This window comes from Aythya fuligula, chromosome 2 (genome assembly GCF_009819795.1).
Source record: "Aythya fuligula isolate bAytFul2 chromosome 2, bAytFul2.pri, whole genome shotgun sequence".
Lineage (NCBI taxonomy): Eukaryota > Metazoa > Chordata > Aves > Anseriformes > Anatidae > Aythya > Aythya fuligula.
The window spans coordinates 6,307,449-6,319,061 of NC_045560.1; the positions used below are offsets into that span (position 1 = coordinate 6,307,449).

The 11,613-nt window shown below is 38.2% G+C and overlaps 1 protein-coding gene across 6 annotated transcripts in view; it reads left to right on the forward strand.

Moving 5' to 3' along the window:
- The window catches only part of LOC116486531 (sodium channel protein type 5 subunit alpha-like), a 208,478-nt gene extending 200,532 nt beyond the window's left edge, over positions 1–7,946 (forward strand). For all 6 annotated transcript variants that reach the window (XM_032182836.1, XM_032182841.1, XM_032182835.1 and 3 more), the window contains 4 exons: positions 1,739–1,876; positions 2,497–2,601; positions 3,084–3,354; positions 4,844–7,946. In XM_032182836.1, coding sequence (XP_032038727.1) covers positions 1,739–1,876; positions 2,497–2,601; positions 3,084–3,354; positions 4,844–6,078 — 1,749 coding nt within the window. In that variant the 3' untranslated portion in view covers positions 6,079–7,946. The remainder of the gene's footprint in view (positions 1–1,738; positions 1,877–2,496; positions 2,602–3,083; positions 3,355–4,843) is intronic.
- Positions 7,947–11,613: the final 3,667 nt, after the last annotated feature.

Genomic DNA, 11,613 nt, shown 5'->3' on the forward strand with positions numbered 1-11,613 from the left:
TTGTGCATGACCCTGAGATTAAATCAAGTGCAGCCCTCAATTCTATATAACCAATTTATCTATTTGTACTGCAAAACTCCCAGCACAGAGTGACACCTCCAGAGTGAGACTGAGTCTACCAAAAACCTAAATTGTCTTCTGTGTTTTTGCTGCTCTTACCACTGATAGCCATATTTTTCATGGATCTAATTTTTGATTACTGGAACTTATTTAAAAGTTTGTTTTAGTTTTTGTTTTGTGTGTGTGTGTGCATGTTGTTGTTTTTTTTTGTTTGTTTGTTTGTTTGTTTGTGGTTTTCTTGAATAGAAGGAGATGTCTCTTTCCTTTTTTTTTTAAGTAATTTTAAAGACACAAGATTACTCTTACTGTTAATTTTTGAGGTAGCTACTGGGTATGAATGAGATTTTGATAGGCTAAATTGAGTAACAGGGAGTTGAGCCCTGAATGCAAGGACAAATGGTGGAAAATCCTCGTGCCATCAGTGAGACAGAGAAGTACCTGGTTTGGAGGGAGGTGCCCATGGCAGGGGGTCTGGAACTAGAAGACCTTTATGATCCCTTCCAACCCAAACCACTCTGTGATTCTATGATTCTGTGATAGCACAGCTTGTGGTGTTGATTTATTCTTCTTCCACATGTACATGTGCATCCTCCTTGCTGCTGAATGAAACATGAGGGTTACACATGGGAAAATATGGCACTTAGGGAAAAGTGAGCTTCTAATACAAATATTTCAGTCAGATACCTGAAGCTGGTAGGGCAACGCCAAGCATTTTTGCTATAAATGCACTACATGTGGTTTGCGGCTATCAGAACACATCACTCGGTCCTTCAGCAAGATCTCTGGTACCTTTGCTGCTGGTTGAAGGCATTACCTACTGCAAGTTTTCAAAGATACTGACACTAAGGGAGCAAAAACTGATAGCAGTAAGAGTCAAACCCTGGCATTGCAGCTCTTGCACCCCCCACCAAAAAAGCATATACCCACACAAGCAGCAGATGAGAATCTGGAAAGCCAGCACCACCCCTGGTGCCAGCAGGCTTTTTTGAAAGAGGCTGGTTTGTTCCTTTCTCTGTTCCACCTGAGCTAGATAAGCTGTTGAAAGCCCAGAACTCCAGAGATTTGTGACTCCAGGTTTGTGCCATAGGTTTTTTGGATACCATTTCCTCCTTAGAAAAGTTCTTTCTGATGTGGATATTGCTATCAAAATGCTTTGCATACTGAGGTCTCTATTAAGAAGGCACTAACCATTCTACAGCAGCCATCTGATGGGTCATTTCTACTCATCATAAAAGAAGGATTGTACTTCTAAATACCTTTATTCTCAGTGCAGTGATTTTTCAGTAACATTTAATCATACTGCGATCATACTTTTGTGTTTTTTTTCAAAGTACTATTACTTTGTACAAAATTAGGGATAAGCAGAAGACTGATTCTTTTCCCCTTCTGGGTTCAGACTGAGAACGTTTAATAGGATTTATTCTGAAGTTGCACTTTTTGAAGCAGTGTGATCGCTGTGACAGTATTATGAAATGTAGCTGAATTGATCATGGCATTTCAGATACCAGTAGTAAACTTCAGCAGAGACCGTGGAGTGCTGACTCTGCTAGTGGCAGTTACACTGTTTTTCTTCTTTCATAATCTTTGCTGCTGACGGACAGCTTTCTTTGAACTGCATTAATATTTTGATCTGTACAGATCTCGTGTCATTTTTGTGTTTTCCCTTTTCCTTTTGCAGTGTGAGGAGCAGCCTGAATGGGAATGTAATTTGTACATGTACCTGTACTTTGTGATTTTCATCATCTTTGGGTCTTTCTTCACACTGAACCTCTTCATTGGTGTCATCATAGACAATTTTAACCAGCAGAAGAAAAAGATAAGTAGTTGCATATGCTGCACATCACCTTGCAGGCACTGCAGAGACCAGGGCAAGGGATAGATTTACAAGCAGCAGCTTTGCCACTTTAGCCTTGAGATTAACATTAACACAACCACCCTGCAGGACTTTTACAAAAGCACAGTTGTAGCAGTCCTTAATCTCCTTATAGGACGAGTGTTCTGAAAATACTGACAGGAATTCTGCTCCCTGCAGAAAGCAGTGAAGCATCTCCAGGCAGTTAGGAGGTCTGGTGCAAATACTGCATGCTCAGGCGTGCAGCAGGCTGGCCCAAGAGCTGTGTTTCTGACTGCTTTGTAGGCTTTAAACAAAGGGATAAAGTTCTTATATTTTTCCCTCTGTCCCTACACTTATTTCCAGTGCAAACAGGATCTAACACTGAGTCTTGCTTCCCCCTGATGGTCTGCACTGCTCTGTCTCCTGCCCTTCACTTCCATGCAATAAGCAGCTCCCAGCACTACGTCTTCTCAGACCCTTGTTAGATATTTGATGAAAGCTGCATGAAAAGATAAATAAGAAAAGAGAAGTCCAGGAGCCCTGGACTTTGAGTGGAGACAGTTCTTTTCATCAAAAGTAACAACTTTGTTTTCACCCTATACTTAGGTGGCCAAGACATCTTTATGACAGAAGAACAGAAAAAGTATTACAACGCAATGAAAAAGCTGGGATCTAAGAAACCTCAAAAGCCAATCCCAAGGCCACTGGTAAGAATGACATAATTCAGTTGAACGATGTGTAATAGATGGAGATTTATTTAATAGAATAAATGTAATTCAATTTCCCATCACAGAAAAGGTGATAGTTCCCAGACGAAAACCACTCTGTATTTACATATTTTGATTTTGGCCAGTATTTGCAAGCCAGGGAACGGTGTAGTATAAAATTCCCACTGTTCTGCCATATTGATTAACAGTCCAATTTACATACGCAGCCATGCCAGTGGCCATGTGTCTGCAATGAATGAATTCATGGCCCCAGTCCAATGTCTTTTTCCAGTAGTTTGTAATGAGTAAATGAGTTTGAAAACCCTATCATCCAACTATCCATCATCATCTTCTTGTTTCTGAAATTTTAATCAGAAACAGTATGTAGTTTATTTTCCTCTACTTCCTGATGAATCAGGAGACAATCATGTCATCATTCTGACACAGTTCGGATTTCCTAACAATCCTCTCCTTTCCTCCAGAACAAATACCAAGGTTTTATTTTTGATGTCGTCTCAAAACAAGCCTTTGATGTCTCCATCATGATTCTCATCTGCCTTAACATGGTTACCATGATGGTGGAAACGGATGATCAAAGTCAAGAAAAAGTGAACATCCTCCACAAAATCAACATGCTTTTTGTTGCCATTTTCACCGGGGAGTGCATCATCAAAATGCTGGCTCTGCGGCACTACTACTTCACCAATGGCTGGAACATCTTTGACTTTGTCGTCGTGATTCTGTCTATTGTAGGTAGGTGATTCTGGGTGGCAGGGAAGCATTTTCACCCAAACTCCAAAGTTAAAAAGACCGACATAAACTTAATTAGACAGAGTGGAAGGCTTCGTGTAATAAAGTGCATTCAGAGAACTGGATCCAAAGCAATTTTTAATATTTAAATAATGCAATGTAACACTGTAAAATTTGTGTGATTGTGGAAATGATGGGATGTATTAGACAACCAAATCTGTTGGGTGCCAAAACTCTGACGGTAGTGATGATGATAACAAATATCCTATCACACCCTAGTACTGATTCCAGTGTACATGACCATAAAAGATGGTTTGGCTCCATACACTTAACCTGTGTTCTGGATAACAGCCTAAGACAGAGAAGTGAAAAAGCCACATGAAAAGCGCACATGTGAATTGCTATTTTTTTGTTATTTACTTTTTAGTACACCAGCATGAAAAAGTTCTTCAGGTCAGCTGTGGGCAGGTGCAGTGAGTCTGGCAGTTAGCCCTGTGTAGGTGAATGTAGGGTGTCGTGTTAAGAAAAGAGAACCATCTCCTCATTGACTGATGCTCCTGTTGCTCTAAACCCTCTGGTGGACCAAGAAGCCTGCAAAGTCTCAATGTAAGAGATCCCCAGTGCCCAGAGATCAGCCTGCATTTTGGGGGCATTTTATCAGTGAAGCCCGCTCAGATTTCAGAGATTTGGGTCACCAGGGAACATCACGGGCATACAGCTGTCATCAGAGCCTTGATGCTGTGGACCTGTCCATAGCAGCCAGTTAACCAGAGCTGTCAGATTGGCCATAGCACTGTCCCACAATCAAATATGTGGTTTCAGATACAGAGGGGACTTGGGCTATCCGACAGAGCCCCTGCCAGCATGGAAGTGAGGAGACATGGGCTGGGCATGGCTCCCCGTGTCTGGAGACTGTTGGCATTGGACAATCTGGACAAAGCTGCTCTATTTCTGCAGGGAAGAGAGTTTAGCCACAGGGATGCAAGCTTACCAGTCATTTAGAAAAGTGGAAAAAATAATAAGCAAGCAACCAAGCTGATTTCCAGTAGGAACTTGCACCATTTTGTTGATAGTTCATAAAAATAGACTCAGCACACAATGCTGACTTGCTAACACTTCACAAAGAGAAATATTTTCAAATCAGAAAAATTCTGACCAGCTGCACTCCAGACAAATGGCTCAGGTGGGTCATGATCAAAAGCTGTATATATCTGTGTCCTGTCTGAACTGATCCTGGTTTTTCAGTCCCAATAAATGAGTTTTCCCTTAATAAACTGTGCCTACCATCAACACCTTTGCTCATAGTCTCAACAAAATTTGCATGGATTAAATGGGCACGAAAATGCTAATGACAATGCCATTCTCTTTATCTTGGGTCTTCCCGTTTGTGGAACTTTTCATTGATTTTGTCCATAATCCTCATTGATTTCTCTAAAGGGAATCAGGGATTATTTCCAAGGTACTAACTCGCTGTTTGTCTTTTCTTTTTAAGGCACCGTACTTTCTGACATCATTCAGAAATATTTTTTCTCTCCTACACTCTTCAGAGTCATTCGCTTGGCTCGGATTGGCCGGATCCTGAGACTCATCCGGGGAGCCAAAGGAATTCGAACTCTCCTTTTTGCCTTAATGATGTCCTTACCTGCTCTGTTCAACATTGGCCTCTTGCTGTTTCTGGTCATGTTCATTTATGCCATTTTTGGCATGGCTAATTTTGCCTATGTTAAGAAGGAATACGGGATTGATGACATGTTCAACTTCCAAACCTTTGCTAACAGCATGCTCTGTCTCTTCCAAATCACAACATCTGCTGGTTGGGATGGTCTTCTCAATCCTATTTTGAACACCGGACCACCATATTGTGACCCAAACCTTCCAAATGCAAATGGTTCAAAGGGAGACTGCGGAAGTCCTGCCGTAGGGATTTTATTCTTTGTTACTTATATCATTATATCATTTCTCATTGTTGTAAACATGTATATAGCCATTATTTTAGAGAACTTCAGTGTAGCCACTGAGGAAAGTACAGAGCCTCTAAGTGAGGATGATTTTGATATGTTCTATGAAATCTGGGAGAAGTTTGACCCTGAAGCCACTCAGTTTATTGAGTATTCTGCACTTTCAGACTTTGCAGATGCACTGTCAGAACCTTTGCGCATAGCGAAACCAAACAAAATCAAACTCATAGCAATGGACCTGCCCATGGTCAGTGGAGACAGGATCCATTGCTTGGATATTTTGTTTGCTTTTACAAAAAGGGTGCTAGGAGAATCTGGAGAAATGGATGCCCTTAAAATACAAATGGAAGAAAAGTTCATGGCGGCGAATCCGTCTAAGATCTCTTACGAACCAATAACAACAACTCTCAGACGGAAACAAGAAGAGGTCTCCGCCATTGTCATCCAGCGGGCCTACAGGAGACATTTGTTTCGGCGCTCCATGAAGCAGGCGTCTTACTTGTACCGGCACAGAACTTTTGACGGCAGCATCCTTGAGGACGATGCACCCGAGAAGGAGGGTCTCATTGCATTCATGATGAATGAAAACTACGGCAGGCCAATAGACAAATCAGAAACGCTGTCCTCCACGTCCTTCCCTCCATCCTACGACAGCGTCACCAGAGGGACAAGTGATAATCTTCAGCTGAAGCTGACAGATTCGAGCAAAAGCGACGAGGCTATAGATTGTCTGCTCTCGCCGGACAGGGATAAAGAATCAATTGTTTAAATGTTTGTTTAGAATGCTTTAAAATATTGTTTACAGAATGTAATGCTGTAACTACACCACGATTGAAGCAGCCTTCTTATTAAACATTAGTTGCAAAAGAAAGAATGGAGTTTTTACCCTTAACTACAGGAGTCTAATAAGTCATATAACCTTTGACCCTGCTCTTTTTGACTTGGCTCAATATTTATATTTATATATGCACAGGAAGAATCTTGGCAGGGTCATAGCTGTTATATCAATGGTGTGAATACAAATATGCTAAACTGTAAAACAGTAAACACAATGTATATCTATCCACAGATAAAGCCTGGCTGTATACATTCATTTAAGGTCTTACTCATAATAGTGTGTTTACTTATGGCAATGTATGACCTTGCATTCTAAAAAGATAAAAAAAAAAATATATCACAGCTGCTGTAGCAAAATGTAACACTTACTGTATATGTTGTGAATGGTCTTTCATAAATTTATTATATTTGATATTTTTTTACTTAAAAAAAAAGTCTCTTTTTCCATGGAGATTAATGATCCTTACACTCTTCATGATGAACTCTGAGTCAAGGTAATAGGAACTTGTGGGATCCCCATCGTTTGAAGAGGAAAGTTGTTGCAAAACTATCAAATTAGTGACATTTTAACTGTTTATTACACTAAGCCCTTCCCTTTGGGACTTGCAACTGCTCATCAGCAAGAATAGAAAACAAACAAAAACAAACAAACAAAAACAACAACAGAGAAGGAATTGATGTCAAAATAATAGGAGAAATGGCTTGTTCTATCCTTCAGGAAACTAGACAGTAATGGATTCTGTTTGTAAAACTGTTAATAAAAGCACTAATTTTTTAGTATGTTTCAAGAATCTGCTTTGAATACAGCAATCAAACTCACCATAGAAGTAGTGCATCACATTGTGTGTAGTGCTCCAAGGCACCATCTATGCCGGCAAAATTTCTGTTAAGGGCATGGGATAGGTTACATTTTCCCAAGAACACTGAGCGAAGCAGCCTTATTGGAAACTCTGAGCATCGATATTACTCCAAAAAATAGTACTATTAATAATAACAACATCAATTGGGTCATGAGGAACAGCTGCAATGGTGTGATCAAGAAGGTGGGAGGGGAATTGCCCCTGGATCTGTATGTAACTTCTGATGTTTAGAAACCTGTCTTCTCAGTGTCCATCCTTCATTTTATCAGACAGTACAGTTAGAGCACTGGGGAAGGACAAGAAATAGCAGAACCAATAATAACAATCTGCTAAAAAATAAAAATATCCTCATTCCTGCACGCAAAGGAATATTTACAGCTGATGTATCAATCAGCTTCAGGCCAAAGAAATGACAACAGAGTGGAAGGTGGATGTGTGGCTGTAGAAAGTATTAGAGGTTTTACATGCGTACATAGATTATTATTTATTATTAAACTTTCAGCCTTGATAGAATGTGAGAAAGTATTTATGGAACGTAGAGAGAAATCTGTCATTGCAGACGAGTTCTTTCTTTTTCACCTTCAGACTGATTGTACTTGGGTTTGGTTGGACTTCATGAAAAATCTTGAAATTTCTGTAATGAGCCATTGCACTTTAAGGAAGAGTAACTGTGCTTTTCGCCTTGGAGAAGCAAAGATACCAAGAATGTATTTAAGGTGTATTGTGATTGACATTTAGTTACATCCCAGGTTGTAAAGGTGTCAAAATCCACATGGGGTTGGTTGGCAACAAGAATTAAAGCAACATGTTACAGTGAAGTCTGTCTATGGCCATTGTTATCTGTCCTCTAAACAAGTCAAAAAAATGTAAAGACAACATGTCAAAAGGATGACTATGTATCTGTGTAAATATGGGCTAATATATTCTCTCCATTCATTGAGAGGTGTCTCAGGCATTCACTTGAGAGTGGTCTATTGGTTAATTCAGAGGATTTGCCATCAGGATTCCTGGGGTCTATTCCTGATTCTTACTACATGATTTTTAGGCAAATAATTGAACCTATCTGTGCCTCAGTTTACCCATCTGTAAAATGGGGATAATAATACTTACCTACCTCACAGGGGTGTTGTAAGACTTTCTGGTTGCAAAGTGCTATAAGGGAGTGAAATGTACTATATAAGTATTATTATAATCATGCTCTCTTGCCCTTTTAACCCCATGTCTATGGTGTATAACATAGGGCTGTTCCTCTGGAGATTTTGTTGCCTTTAAATCTTGTATGTAATTAGATTCTAACTTAAGGGAACTACTCTTTGTTCCTTAAAGTGAAAACACTCTTTATTCTTTCCTCCCTCCTCACTACCCTCCCCCCAGTCCCCACCCCCATTTCCCAAAAAAGAAAATTGCTCAAGGCTTCTCAAATTAGAGAAACTTTATACAGATTCCCTGTGTATTTATGCTGTAATCTTATTCTGACTGTACATATCACCCAGAAAGAGTATGCGATTTTTATATTTATATGCATATATATATATACACACATACCTATACCTATACATATATAAGTATCTTGTGAGTTTGTAGAGTGGCTGACACTCAGAGGACACAACTTACTGATTAAAATGTTTTGTTCTCAATGGGATTTATTGACCATTAGAAACGAGCTGCTGCCTATAATGAAACTGTTTAATTAGGAAATAGTGAATTACTTGCTGAACAAGCATTTATTGGCTGATGACTGGTAAAATTATTTTCCTTTTAAAGCTTCGGAATAAAAAAAAAAAAAAAAAAAAAAAAAAAAAAAAGGAAAAATACTTAGAAAAAGGAGCATTTCTTATCTGATTTTTATCATACAATATAAAGTGTTCAAAACAAAACAAAACAAAAATAAATATATATATATAAAACAACCTTCACACAGCTGTGCTGTGTTGATCACTCTGTTTTACAAATATTTTAATTATTTGCCACTTACATTAGAACTTGCCTTCTTAATATATTCAACTGATATTCTTAATAAGTGTGAGGCCAATGATGAATAGGATGTAAGGGGAAGATTAGCTGGTCAATGATTATATTAGAGAAGAGCTCTTTCTGTGGTCATTTCACCCTTGCATTAAAGATTTTATTGTCCTTGCTGTGAGATCCTGTAGTACTAATGCAATACAACTGATTGTGTTTTCTACCCAAAACCTGTTAAAAAAAGTGTTATTTCAAAAAAAAAATCTAAAAGAGGATCTTAACTATAGATGTTTACAGTGCAACTATCTAAAAAAATAATTGTAAATTACTTTCAAAGGCTTTGTAATTGGAAGGTTGGTTTTCCATCGGGTTTTCAATTTTGTTGAACATCCAAAGAAAGTATGGTATCTTTGTATGGTATGCAGAACTCCCCTCAAAAACTTCAGCTATCCTCAGCTGCAGATCTTTATTAATGGAGATGCTGATCCAAATCCAGCAATGATTTGACCTCCCAGTGCAGTAGTGATTTAGTTAAAGATACTGACTCAATAGTTGGCCCACACTGTCTATAAGCATGGTGAGTGCTACCATTTTTATTGTTGATTTGTTCAATAAAGTCTACTATGTGAATCATTCAAGCTACCAAAAAAAAAAAAAAAAAAAAAAAAAGCAAGGAAAATATCAGCCAATATCATAGGACATATTAAGCTGTTTGTACCTGGAAAAAAAAAATCAAGTTTATTATGTTTCTTTATTAAATAAATAAAGATAACAAATATTTCCTGTGCCAATTATTTTTTTTTGTTATTTTACCAACATTTATGTGATTTCTCTGGCTTTGTTCAGCACCATTTTTTGGTGACTTTTGTTAGAAGGCCAGTCAATGAAATCCCCTCCAGTTCATCTTGCATTGTAAGGCTAACTACTGGGCATTAAAGTCTTGAGTCAAAGCTTGTTGAAATTGATGGAGAATTTCTGGGTACTTCAGCTGGATTTGAAGCAGACTCAAAAGCTTTTCTTCAAAGAGAGTAATTTATAGGATGAGCCTTGCATTGTTATTTCAACCCCTCTTTCCTGGTAGTTGGAGGAGTAGGAGTTTTACCGAAAATATGAGATCCCACTAAGAGAACTGAAAAAATAATGTATTTTCTTACTCTTTCCAGTGTAATTATACAGATTTGCCTTTTGGTTTTTATTATTTTTTTTAGTTGTATGCTAAAATTCTCACTAAACAATCATTCATGCCATAATCCTGGAAAGAGACGGATGACCACACTTGGAGCTCTTCCCTTAACTCTTCTCGGCATTGATTGAATCAGCCTTATCTCCACATAGGCTTCCACCAATTTAGTTACTCTTTTTCAGTGCTCTGATTTCTATTTAAACAGGGAAAGGTTTCTAATCACATTAAAACAGAAGAAAACTGAGCCAGTTTAAACTACAGTGAACAATTCCAATCAGTCTTTTGAATTAGTTAAAAAAAAAAAAGTTTATTATTATCACTTTTACATTAACCTGGGGCAGTCTGACTTTTTTTTAATATTTAATTAGCATTTACTAAAATGTGTCATGTAATCATATGACTTCTGAGTAATCGTGTATACGGAATAAATCTGGCTGAAAATTTTTCAGCAATGTATTTTTGATTTGAAAGAACCATTTATTGAAATAAAAAATTCTCTACAGAGATGTGTCAGGTTAAATAAGGATGTTCTTTGTTAGAATTTGTCAGCAAAATTCCCATGGGAAGGAAATTTAGTCATAATCCCTACTGTGAAGATTTCAGTGCCTACATTTTTACCAGAATTGCCTAACTCCTATGTGTGTGTTACCATCACCGTGCTGGGGCTGTTTTGGGTTATGGGCCTCTCCTCCTTTTCATGCAGAACTTGAAGAAATTTCTAAAAGGTTTAGATATTTCCCATTTCAGGATGAAATTTCATAAAAATATTGACTATTTTTTTCAAAAGGATTTGGTTTTTTCCAGCCCTAGCAGGGAACCAAGAGGACTGGCTCCTCAGTTAATGCCAGTTTTTACAGAGATTTTTTGTTTGCTTGCTTGCTTTTTGAAATCAAATTGTGTTGAATTTACAAATCCTCAAACCTAGTCAATCAAACCTGTCTGCAGCCTCTGAGGTTAGAGTCAGGCCCGTCAATCCCCAGATTCACCTTGTGATTTTGCAGTGGTTTCAGTTCCTTTCTACTTCTGATGCAAATCAGCTCGTAAGTACCAGGATCGTTTTGGATATAAGTCTATGTTTGCACAGACAATAAGAGCAGTGCAAGCAAACTCAGGCAATTATATATATATATATATATATATACACACACACATATTAGCATCTTGCTTTAGGTTTAGACATAGTTTTTGTAGTAACCAAAAGCTGCTGTATTAAGAGCAGAAGTAAAAAGAAATGTGGTGCAATGAGAAGCTTGAGCTGGGTTCTGGTATTAAAGGACACCCATGTGGGATGACAGCAAGTGTTGTGTTTCTGACAACAGAGATGAATCTTTCTCCTATTTGCTGGGGTGCTGAGACAAGAACAGAACTGGGTTTAACACAAGAGAAAAAAAGACAGCAGCATGGTCAAAAAAAAAAAAGTGAAGAGGAAGAAAAAGAGAGAAACAAAGAAAAGAAAGAGAGA